The following is a 13,303-nucleotide window of genomic DNA, read 5'->3' on the forward strand; positions in this document are numbered from 1 at the left end:
TGGACCAGATGTCTTAAACCTCCTGCATTTCTGGCATGTTTTTATAGACGTTCGAAAAAACTCTGCTTTAAAGACGAATTCAAACTGCCTGAATTTAGACAGCAACAGTCAAGATGAAATTAAAACTAACTATAATAAAACACACAAGAATATGAAATTAAGTCAAGATGAAATTAAAAATAACTCTAATAAAATACACAAATCATTATAACTCAGGTGAGTTGTGAAAGTTTATAATAAATAAGCACCTGTGATATAGCACGTTACCAGACGGTTCTCCAGCGACACGTCTGCGTCGGTGGTCGTCATGGAGACAATAACTTCGCCAGGGCGACTGTTCTCTGCCACCGAGCCATGGTAAGCATCTTCGGTGAACGCCGGAGGACTGTCATTTTCATCCGCCACCGTTACTTCCACCAGGACACTGGATGATAGCTTGGCATCGCCACCATGGTCAGTGGCCAGCACATGGAAGCGGTGCAGCCTGGATGCCTCGCAGTCAGCCTCTCGCACAGTCACAATCCAGCCAGTATCACCGTCGATGGAGAACAGGTCAGTGATGTTGGCGTCATCATCAGCTAGTGACTCCAGGCTGTAGGTGACCAGACCATTGGTGTCTGTGTCTGGGTCATTGGCAGTCACCTGAATGATGGTGGTTCCAATCGGCATGTTCTCTGCCAGGTAGGCTTTGTATGGGTTGGCGTCAAAGACTGGTTGGTTGTCATTGACATCCCGTACCTGGATACTGACCGACACCATTGAGGCCACGTCGGTTCCATTGTGATTGGCCTGAGCCAACACGTCAATTTGATACCACTTGGTCCTCTCGTGGTCTATGGTCTTCTCCAGTAGCAACGTTCCACTTTCTTTGTCCAAGCTGAACACTTTGTCTCGGTTGCTCTCCACTGTGTTACCATCAACCAGGCTGTAAATGAGCGGCATGTTTGAGTCAGCTTTCACCGAGCCAATCTCTGTCCCAACAGGTGTGTCCTCAGTAGCTGAGAAGGTGTATAGAGGCTCGACAAACATTGGCAGAGGAATTTCAGGAGGGAGCACTTTGACTCGCACAGGGACGGTGGAGTTGTAGAACGGGAAGCTGCCGTCACGAGCCTTTACCTTGAAGTTGAAGATCCTATTCTCCATGCTGAGCAAGCTCTCTTTGACGCTCACCACACCAGTGAATGGGTTGATCTCAATCACATCCTCTGTGGCCCCTTCACCTTCATCTACGGTGTAGGTGATGTCGGCGTTTTTGCCGTCGTCTGCATCATACGCCATAATTTGAACGACAGGGGAGCCTTTGTTGACGGTCGATTGAATAGCAACCTGGTACTCGGATGCTTTGAACTGTGGAACGTTGTCGTTGTCATCCGCCAGTATGATCTTGACTGTGCAAAAGGCCACTTTACCGCCACCATCTTTTGCCATCACTTTGATGGCGATTACCCTCTGGTCAGGGTTTTCTCTATCTAGCGGTTGTGTGGTGACAATCTGACCGTTTGCGTTGATGGCGAATTTCTCATCCGCCAACTTGTTTATGATGGTGTAGTCCACACTGCCATAAGGCCCATCATCTGGGTCAATGGCGGCAAGCCGGATCACACGGGTTCCTGCCTCTGCATTTTCAGTAAGTTCCGCCTCATACGTGCTCTGTCGAAAGTATGGGCTGTGTCTGTTGCTATGGATCATGTCAATGTTGACTGGCGCACTTTTCTGGAACACGCCATCTGACACCGACACTGTCAGGTTGTAGTACGGATCCAGGTTCCTCTTGCAGATGTTAGCGAAAGAAATGATCCCAGAGGTCTCATTGATGTTGAAGTAGTGGTTTTCATTGCCTGAAAGGATTTTGTACTTGAGGTTGTTGGTGTCTGCGACATCTGGATCGGACGCTTGAATCTTGATTACAATGAGGCCACACTTTGCAGATTCGTCCAACGAGGCTTGGAAATGAGAGCTGACAAAGTCTGGGGGATTGTCATTGACATCGGTGACATTAACCAAGACGACAGCCTCACCACTAAGGGCGACGCTTCCATTGTCAACCACGTGAATTCTCAACTGGAAGTGATTCACGCTTTCATAGTCCAGAACTTGCTTTAAGAAAATCAATCCGCTTTGTTGGTCTATGTCGAAGAAATTGGTTTCGTTGCCTTCTGTTCTCGCCATGTGAAATGTCAGATCTTTATTCCTGCCAGAGTCCAAGTCGAAGGCAGAAAGCTGCAGTACTGAGGAGCCAATAGGAAGCCCCTCCGCGATGTTGGCAGTGTATATTTGCTGAGAGAAAAAGGGGGCGTTATCATTCACATCGTCAACCTCCACCTCAATAGATGCCTCTGAAAATGCTCCACTCACAGAATCTGTGGCTCGCACAGTAAACACATGTAGGGTCTGGCTCTCATAGTCTAACGGGTTAGTGACTGACAACACACCCGTCTTGAAGTCAATATGAAAGTGCTTGGAAGCATTTTCCTCCACTAGGTTGTAAGTCAGGCGATAGCCTTCAGGATTCCTGGCCTGCACGTGCAAGATGGTAGTGAAGGGGGGGACACTTTCTGGGACTTTCAGAGGATATAAAAGTGTTTGGAAAATTGGGTTAGACCGGTTCCTAACTTGAATACTGAGCTGTGCCTGGATCATGTGACCGGGATCCCCCTCATCCATCGCCTGGATTGTCAAGACATATTTGCTTAGGGTGTCAAAATCAAGAGGCCTCTGAAGGGAAACATCTCCCATATCTGGATCTATCCTGAAGAGCTCATAATCCTCCTCCAGAGAGTACACAATGGATCCGTTCTCACCCAGATCTCTGTCAGTGGCAATGGCCTGGTACACAACATCTCCCGGTTCTACATCTTCAGGTATCGTCATTGAGAACGGGAGGTTGAGGAACAGAGGTGGGTTGTCGTTGACGTCGTCTATAAAGACTTTCACCAGAGCGGTGGCTGTCCTTGGTGGAGTTCTTGTATCTTGTAACATCACCACTACATTGTAGACGTCTGTGTCCTCGCGGTCAAACGGCACGCCCGTGGTCTCCATGACACCGGATGTCCGGGAGATTGCAAACCTCCCCATGGGGTTCAAGAGAGAATACGAGAGAGGCTCATTTAGGTAACATCCTGTTGGTTTGAGCGCTGCTAATGTTTTCACACTGTTCAAGTTCTCTGAAACGCTCACTGAATAGGTTTTTTGCTCAAAGCTTAGACCACTATCTGTGACATTAGTGACATTCACCCTCACAATGGCAGAGTCTCTGTGAAGCCCATCTGAAGAGCTAACTACGAATTGGTAAAATGGATTAAACTTCAAGACGTTGCTCACCGTGATGACTCCAGTGTCGGAATGAATAGAAAAGACATCTTGGAGATGGCCTTTGTCAATGCTGTATGAGACTGCAGAATCTGCATCGTGAGCCATCACCCTTGTTACCTCCGTGCCCGTGACCGGCGGAAAGATGATGGACGACTCATATACAGTGGCAGAGAACCGTGGCGGGACGTCATTCACATCCAGGACACGCACAGTAACCTTGACAGGTTGGCTAGCGTACAGTGATGGTTTCCCGGAATCTTTAGCCTGCACGCTGAAGTGATACTCAGCCTCACGTTCAAAGTCTATCAGCGCCGCTAGTGAGATTGCACCTGTGCCACTGTCGATCTTGAACACTTTTCTGGCCTCCTCTTCCAAGATCTCATAGACAATTAGTGCATTTGCATCTTGGTCCTCATCCGAAGCCTGGACAACCAAAGGCATGTTATCTTCCGACATCACCAGGCTATTGATGTGTTCCGCTTCACTTATTTGTCCAGTGTACTCACGCCGTGCAAAAATAGGGGCGTTATCGTTCTCATCCATGACATAGATGTAAACTGCTGTCCTGGACACAGCTCCAGAACTAGTGGATGCCGAAACGTTAAGCGTGTAGGAGGCACACGTCTCAAAATCCAGATGATTTTGGATTGTGATCATGCCAGTGTATCGGTTGATGTGAAATGTTCCGTTCTGGTTGCCACTTTCGATACCGTAATTTATTGCAGCTGGACTGGAGGCCGAGATGGTGACCACCGGTGTCCCTGAAGCACTCTGCTCGCTGATTTCCGCAAGATATTCATCATCATGGAAGACGGGTGGGGTGTTGTCAGCGATGCGGACATGAACGTGGACAGAGCAGATGTCGCTGCGTTGAGGAAAGCCCTGATCAGTGGCCTTCACCGTGAGGTGGAAAGGGTCTTGCTGCTGCAGGTGCAAAGGTTTGGACACGCTGATGGAGCCCAGGATTTGATCGATGAAGAAGATGTTGTTGATGTTGCCTGTCAGAGGAAAGAAAAGAATGTGTCAAAGTTGGAATTTTTCCTATGTAGCCGTTCCGCAAATTTCCCCGGTGTCCAAAGTAGTATCAAAGGTAAAGGAAACTGACTCATTTCAGCTAAAAATATCCACAAACAATCTCATAAGAAGCCAAAAAATCGGAGGTGCCCTCGCAAAGGACTCTTTAAAATTTTAGCGATGTTTCAAACTATGTCATTATGTCACTGTCATTCAACTTAAATGGCAGAACTGAAACATTATTCACTAGAAGAGCAGTGTAGGGTTAGATCAGAAAGTCATTTAGCTACTTACAGAGGATTTGATTCCGAAATGAAATAGACAGAAAATCCGAGGCTACATGCGGGAAGACTGTTGTAACATCCACTAACAATCTAGGTTAAAATTGGCTTCTCCAGTATATATGTACAAATATCATATTCTCAGTCAGATGAGCGCTTTAACAAAACTTTGTCACCAATTATTGATTTCTACCCGCCTGGGCTTTTGTGGCATCTTATGAAAGAACACTGAAAGAACACAAAGACAGGTACTGTTTTTCAGTGAAGAGCAGAGGATAGATTCCTATCCAAGATAGGAATAGAAATAGAATAGATAGAAAATAGAAAAAGCACCAAAAGGTGAATTTGTAAATGGCACACTGCAAAAAATGTTGACCTTATTTCCAACGGCCTCATTTTCACTTCCAAAAACATTGTTTAATGATAGCCAATTGTTAGCTTGTCGATGTAAATTTGGAACCTTGTTGGCAAGACAGGGAGAGTAATTGTGTATTGTTAGCGTACAATTGAACAGTTTTACAATCCATATTGATGCACAATGATAAATCACTTGATCGTAAAGCAACTCTTTCTTTATGCTCCCTGCTTGGCATGAATCTTTTCTTCATTTTTTATTTAGTCAAATATGCTGCGTGAACAATAACCTTAGCAGTAGACAAAGCTTTTTTCCTGGAACTAACACACAGTAAATCACATCCAGGTAGGCCCTTTTCTTTTTTCATTGTGCTCTGGGATCAGAGACAAATCCCTTGCCAAAGCTGAGCGGTATTTGTTCCGTGACATTCTGTGCATGGCGCAAATGAAACAATAAAACAGCTACGGAGAGCTGACTTGAGCCCAGGAAATCCCAGACATAAAATGATCACTGGGGGAGGAAATCGAGAACCACTCCAATGACACTCCGAGGTCTCATAATGGCGTCCTTGAGCACTCTGCTTTAGTGGAGCTCTTAACTGGCTGATGTACGATGGCGGGTGGTAGGGGTTCGGGGGAAGAAAGTGCGGGAAAACATTGGGATGTTATAGAGGTGAAAAAAAAATACCCTGGTACTTTGACGATGAGTTTAATTTGTTCTGTGACCAAGCTTCAAACTCAATTTACTTCCATCCATCCATTTTCTGTACCGCTTTGTCCCCACGGGGGTCGCGGGTGTGCTGGAGCCGATCCCAAACGTCATCGGGCAATAGGCGGAGGATACCTTGAACTGGTTGCCAGCCAATCGTAGGGCACAGAGACGAACAACCATCAGCACTCGCACTCACACCAAGGGGCAATTTGGAGTGCTCAATCGGCCTACCGAGCATGTTGTTGGGGATGTGGAAGGAAACCGCAGTGCCCGGAGAAAACCCACACGGACACGGGGACATGGAATCGAACCCGCACCCTCCTAACTGTGAGGCGGACAAGCCAGCCAATGCACCACCGAGCCGCCCTTAATTTACTTGTCTATCAAATTATTTGCCTGTATTTAATTTGCATTTCAACTGAAATGCCATCTGTTCCAGATTCCTAAAACACCATATTTTTTGCTTCTTGTTTTTGAGTCAAGAAAAATAGCTGTCTATTGTAAAATGTATAATGGAAGAAAATGTAAATCAGTAAACTGGTTTCATATTGTGTAATATTTGTTCACACTGAAACATGTGAGTGCTGGCTTTAAGTGGTGTTGCCTTGTGAGTGACTTCAGGAGGACATCAGCAAGTTTGCATGTGAGCGTCTGGGCATGAGTTGTGGCCTCCTTGCAAGTATTCTCACTTCGTATTCTTCTGTATTCTATCCCGTTCAATAAACAGCTCTCCCACTTACAAATACCTTGATTAATTGATTTTTTTCTCACTTCCCACTAATTTAATTTTCTTCCCCACTTCACTCGAGTGATCATGTCTGGTCACAACTCATATTTTGGCTCCCAAATAACTCATAACTAAAAAAAACTGGGAAACTGGGACACTTTTAAGTCAAGGTAACAGTGTAATTGAAAGAAAAAAAAAAAAGCTGCTCACCGGAATGCAGGGAGTACGCAATGTTGGCATTGCTGCCTGCATCACCGTCCAGGGCCTTGACACGCACCACCTCGTAGCCGACAGGTGACACATTAGACACGGCGGCCTCATAGCGCGTGCGCAGGAAGGCAGGTGCATGGTCATTGCAGTCCTCCACATGCACCACCACCTTGGCAAAATTCCTCTTGACTGGTATCTCCTGGTCACGCACCTAAGAGGGAAGGAAGGAACATCTCATGTAGTCATACTGAGGATAATTTGAGTGTGACATACAGAGCAATAGTGACAAATGTGCTTTCAGGAAAGTTTCCTGTCAGTTAAATGCTTGGTATGAAGGGAGCAGTATATATAAAAAAAAAAAAATGCTGATAAGTAACATGCAGATGTTTGGCCTAACTGGTTGTTGGTGGTTGGCTAGGGGCTGGGGGAGTGATGCTTTGGGTAGGCCTACCAGGGGGTGAGATGGTCGGCCTCTTTAGACTACCTGAAGGTGTCAAAATGGCCCGAACAGAATTAAAATAGTTGCTAGTTCAAGAATATCCGTTGTTTTAAATATTTTGTGTTCCATCCCCTGACCTCAAAGCTATTGAGCGCTTCAGCTCCCTCCAGCCTAGGCTTTGAACAGGACTTCCAAAAGTCTATGACCAGCTCCTTTGTCTAGGAGATATTAAGCTCGAGATGGCTGGTAAGCACCAAGCGGCAAAGATCTTCTATTCTATTAACTACAGAGCAGTATAATCTTGGTTTGGAATAGAGGCCTAGGGGAGTGCCTGACTAGATGTTGCCTCCTCCCAGTACCAACACTACTGGTGGCCACCACCACCATACCATGATCACTTCACTGGTTTCTTTTATATCAAACAAATTATTTTAGGTGCATTACCTAACATGTTTCGCCTTCATCAGAGTGTCCTCTGATGAAGGCGGAAGAAACCGCCGAAACATGTCAGGTAATGCACCTAAAATAATTTGTTTGATATAAAAGAAACCAGCGAAGTGATTAAAAAAGGAAAAACAAGATGAAGTTAGTACAACTAGCATACCATGATATCAACTCTATGAAGAACCTAGGAATCCTAAAACTAGGTGTATGCGTGTGGACGATAGTGTACTGTGCTTCCAAACAGAAACTGATTTGAAACAATCAGCCTCCACTGTATGAAAATATTGATTTCTGGATCTGACTTAGTATTTCTATACTCTCACATCTACTTAAACCACACGTAGGAGGTGTGTACCTGCGACGCTTCATTTTATTAAATGGACTCTCAGGCTGTTTTAATTAACACAGTGTACAGCATCATAGTGATCAATGTTGCCCATTCAGCATCCAGCCTGGTCATCCTGGAATTGGATCACTCTAATTGTGGACCCTTCTCAATGTTGTTTACCTCCTAAATGTGTTTAGTCATGATTTTTCCTTGCTCGGAAAGGGTTATTAACCAGGGGATATCGTTGATTTTTGTGTTCTGTGGGCCTTTCAGACTCTTTTGTGATGAAAGGCTATATAAATAAACTTGACTTGACACATCATCTCGATATCTCAACCTTGTTGAGACTCTGTGACGCATGATTAACTGTAAGATCTATGACAATGCACAACCATAGGCTTGAAAAAAAAAAGCCACTCATTTACACCACGGTGTAACAGTGAGGCCATTACCATGACAACAAGCGTGTGCTGCGAGATGGTCTCATAGTCCAGTTTGTCTGTGGTGGCCAGGACACCGCTCTTGGGATCCAGGTGGAAGAGTTTGTAGCTGTTGGGATGCACGCTGCTGTGAATTGAGAAGACCAGCTTGCTGTTGGCATCATCATCACGTGCCCCTAAGTGTAGGATGTCCTTCCAGGGTGCCGTGTCCTCAGGCACCCTCACCTGACAGACACAGTGACCAGTAAGTGAGAGAAATAATGCAGTGACACTTTGAACCGCGAACCATTTTCAGTTGGAACCATCATTACCGCAATAAACCCTAGCATTGAAGTATTACCGGTAATTGTCAGTTTTGCGGTTTTCATAGACTTTTTCGGAACCCTAACCTGAAACCAAATCCCTATTCCCAACCCATTCATCCTCCATAAAACCTCAAAACCTAACCCTAAAACTGAGCCTGACCCAAAACCTCTAACCCTAAACTATCTTGATTAAAGATCAACCCTAACTCTAAAACACAAAGCCTAACCTGAAATCCTAACTCATTCACTTTACCATAAAATATCAATAAATTCCAAATGCAAACCCTTTTTCAATCCAGGTTTCCATCTATGCTAAGAAACGTTGACTAAAGTCAGTTTAGGCTTCTTTTGCTCTTCATGTACATAAAAATTCCAATACTCATACAGTATTCACACAAGCACACACCTCATAGAGAGTCTTGAAGAAGACGGGCCGATGTTCATTCATGTCCAGAACACGGATGTAGGCCTGTGGTCAGCAAAAACAAAAAAGAAGCAAAGACCAGCCAGGTTATGGAAATGACATCCAATATAGAGGAGATAAAAATAAATCACAGAGAAAGCTGTTTGTTATCATGCTGACTCAGCAGTGGTGCAAATCAAACACACACTGCATCAGTCATTGTTTTGTCTCTCGCTTTCTTCGCGTGAAAGAGCACTCAGGCATAAAAGTGTGAAAGAAAAAAACAAACAGGTGAAAAAAATCCCTTTTTTGAAACTATTATAAAGTTTTTCTTCATGCCTCAAACTTTGAACACATAATGCAGTGGGAAAAACTTCCATCCATCCATCCATCCATCCATCCATCCATCCATCCATCCATCCATCCATCCATCCATCCATCCATCCATCCATCCATCCATCCATCCATCCATCCATCCATCCATCCATCCATCCATCCATCCATCCATCCATCCATCCATCCATCCGATGTTTACCATCCTGAAATATAACTCTTCAAGAGCCAGAATTTTTTTTGTATCAGTCGAAAAGTCCATTTGACGTTGGTCAGGCCACATACAATATTACGGTACCACAACAACAATAAAATCACCCACTAAAATAAAAGTCATTACCGTTTTGGTATGTCGACTAAAGTCCCCTTTTGACTTATCATATACATTTTCAAACATACAATTTCTGGTGAGCATTATCATATTTTAATGTACTGCACGGAGCTCAATGAATAAATCCAACTTGGTGTTAATGGACTCATTCACAACTATTGAAATTCATGAATAAATATAATGTAGTCATGACTGCATTTGTATTCCATCACACAGCTGCTTAAATAGATTGACAGCCAGTTCTTCACTGTGTCTGTTTGCTGAGGAACCTAAGATTGAGGATTACTTAATATAAAAGTGTAATTTCCGTTTTTTGTTCACTTTCGAAACTTGTTCATCATTTGAGTCATGCAGGGCTTTTTCTGAATCAGAAGAATGGCTCTTGAGCTCACCTTATTTCTATGCCACTCTAAATAACCAGACATTATTTTGCTTTTTTGTTGTTGTTGTGCCATCAATGTGAGAAGAAGCTTGCTTGACAATTTAAAATTTCTTGTATTTATTTGGATACACTTCCTTTCAAAGGTTTGGGGTCACCAAGGCAATTTAGTGTTTTCCATGAAAACTAACATAATTGCACAAGGGGTTTCAAGGGTTTTCTAATCATCCATCAGCCTTCTAACACAATTAGCAAACACAGGGGGCCATTAGAACACTGGAGGGATAGTTGCTGGAAATGCACCTTTATACACCTATGTAGATATTGCAGCTAAAATAGTCTTTTACCACATTAACAATGTATAGAGTGTATTCCTGGTGAGTTTAATGTTATCCTCATTGGAAAATCCATCCATTTTCTATAACGCTTGGTTGTTTTATTTTAAAAATATGGACATTTCTAAGTGACCCTAAACCTTTGAATGAACTTTTCCAATGCTTTGTCTCAAAATGTGATTCCAAATTGGAAATTTATCACAGCCATAGTCTACTGGCATATTGAGGACATGGGTCAGGTGCTGGTCTGAGGGACAATACATGCACATTTTTAGTCCATTCTTGTTGGAATTGCTGATTTTCACCATCCACTTTTCCCTTAGCAGTGAGCGTGGAACATTTTTGTATAATACTGGCTTTCACAGATGCCAAAGCGTCAGTGAAAGTTGAAAATTGCACTCGCAGCAGTGAACTCACTAACCCACAAACAGTCCTTCTGTGCGTCAATGGCATGGTGTTTACTTCTGACCTAAGCAAAATACATAGTGACAGAAAATTCCAGTCAACTGGCAGACACCGACTAACTGCGCCAACAGCCTACCTGAATGTGTTGGCCGACAGCGCAAATAGTACTGTGGTTAACGACGAAACTGCTTCAGTAGGACCTTGAGATACGAATGACATGACCTAAACTTTTTGCTTCGAGTTGTGAGACAAAAATTGGGACAGGACCACTGTATGTGAACTCACAACACTTCACTTCACAACTAGTAACAATTTGAAGGTTATTAGCAAACAAATTACCGTAATTTTCGGTCTATAAGCCGCGACTTTTTTCTCAAATTTGGAACCTTTTTGGCTTATAGTCGAGTGCGGCTTATATAGGCTTTTTTCCGTGACTTTTGTGATGACTTGATCACTGTTATACACTCGTAAAAAGGCTGTGGACCGCTGTTGTGCGGCACTGCTTTGCTGGGTGGAGGGAAATGCGACACGGTCACTGGGGAGAAAAGTGATATGTTGATCGCATGTCCATCCACCAGCCAAATAGTGCCGTATAATTCACACAAAGAAGAGACAGAACGAGATCAAGACGCACATTACTAAAAGAAAGTTTTTATACACAAACCGTCATAATGGGGGATAGTCGGGGGACACTTCCTAAAACATAGACTAGCTTACGTTTTTGTGTGCACAACTGACTGGAACTGACCAAATTGACGTATTTCACAGACACATATATCAAAGGCGCTGAAAATGGTGTTTTTTACACATTCCAACCTGCACAGTGGAGCTGTGGTGGCCGTCGGTGACCTGCACTGTCAGGTTGTAGTTTGAGCGACGGGCGGCGTCCAGTCGGCGGGCAATAGAGATGGTGCCCGAGTTCCTCTGGATGTCAAAGTCCTTTTCCTCATCTCCACCTTACAGACAGGAAGATGACAAACACTAGCTGTGATTACATATGTGATACATTATGACATTTTCTTCAATCTGTAGATCATTTATATTCTTCTTCATGTCTAGTCATTCTGTTTATTTATGTTGTGCAAAGTGGCAGTGAGCAAAAATATCTGGACATTGTTTTTATTCCTTTTGTGCACTGTGGTGATCATGCATAACTAGTCAACATATTCATAATATGATTTGATGTAGATCGTTTTATGGTGACTCACTGGCGAGAAAGGTGATAACGTTACTCACATGACTGGCATGTGGCGTGCACATCCCCTCCTTGTGCCCAAATCATAGGATTTAGCATGACTTGAGCTTGCCGTAAATTCTGTTTCTTAACTTTGTGGATTATCGGTATTCTAAGTATTCTATTTATTTCTATTGTGCATAGTGGCAGTTATGAAATACACCAGGGCTGCCCAAGTTCGGTCCCTGAGAGCCCTTAACCACTCTAGTTTCGATTCATGCCTACTACAACCCTCCTGATACGAATCATCAGGTTCAATATCAGGCTTTCGCAAAGCTTATTGATGACCTGATCATTCAAATCATGTGTGTAGGAGGAAGGTCACCTAAAAAAGGCTGGATGGGGGCTCTTGAGGGCTGGACTTGGGAACCCCTGACCTATACCGTAACTTTATCACACTATGCTGCACATACATGACCGAGCACACCAAGGACTTTTTTTTTTTAAACCAAATGGATTATTTCTTGGTGTGTCATCTAATTTCTGTTGTGCATAGTGGTGATTATGATGAATGATTGTTCACTGGAGCTAGCACATTAATCATATCATCTGCTGCACACGTGTGCGTGTGACATAGCCTCCCGTGGGCTTTTTAGTTTGTTTTGCAATTTGTGTTTGAAAATTAATTTTTGAAAATGTATTTTTGCATGTATTCATATTTAGCATCCTCTTGATTAGTTGATCTTGAATAATCTTTTCTCTGTCCTGTTTTACGCACGCACACACGCACGCACACACGCACGCACACACGCACGCACACACACACACGCGCACACACACGCACGCACGCATGCACACACACACACACACACACACACACACACACACACGCACACACACTGGTTTCACTCGTTTCGATTTAATTAAGTGGATGAAGTGACTAGCGGCCTTTTTAAGTGATTTAATTTAATTGGCGGCATGGACTTCCTGTTGGCTGTGCATCAGGAAGCTTTTTGCCCTTGAGAAGCCATGCTATTGCTACATACTAATGTTTGAGTGCTTTATGTGGTGGCATTAAAATGGAACACGCTGTAGTTGTGTGGTCAATACTAAGGAAAAAACCCAGACCAACACAACATCATGTTGTTCCAACAAAAGGAGGCTTTGTGCTAGAATTCCACTTATCATACTTTTTTTCCCCCCCACAATTCTTCTTCATATTTACATGGGTCAAGGTCACAAAGAGGAGATGCAGTACCCAAGGAAGAAAACCAGCTTCACCATATGATTCATCAATCTTACATAAATCTGACAAATGTGGGGTTCATATGGTAAAAATAGTCACGTATACTTACATGTATACTTCATATATAATAA

The 13,303-nt window shown here is 43.6% G+C and overlaps 1 protein-coding gene across 1 annotated transcript in view; it reads right to left on the reverse strand.

Annotated features, from left to right (window-relative positions):
- Nucleotides 1-13,303, reverse strand: part of fat2 (FAT atypical cadherin 2) — an 80,898-nt gene that overhangs the window by 40,755 nt on the left and 26,840 nt on the right. The window contains exons 8-12 of the mRNA XM_088374907.1: nucleotides 11,569-11,708; nucleotides 8,973-9,035; nucleotides 8,274-8,486; nucleotides 6,611-6,821; nucleotides 249-4,310 (exon numbers count right to left, since the gene is read on the reverse strand). Coding sequence (XP_088231033.1) covers nucleotides 249-4,310; nucleotides 6,611-6,821; nucleotides 8,274-8,486; nucleotides 8,973-9,035; nucleotides 11,569-11,708 — 4,689 coding nt within the window. The remainder of the gene's footprint in view (nucleotides 1-248; nucleotides 4,311-6,610; nucleotides 6,822-8,273; nucleotides 8,487-8,972; nucleotides 9,036-11,568; nucleotides 11,709-13,303) is intronic.

This window comes from Syngnathus floridae, chromosome 1, assembly GCF_059516105.1.
Source record: "Syngnathus floridae isolate MCC-2025c chromosome 1, RoL_Sflo_1.0, whole genome shotgun sequence".
Lineage (NCBI taxonomy): Eukaryota > Metazoa > Chordata > Actinopteri > Syngnathiformes > Syngnathidae > Syngnathus > Syngnathus floridae.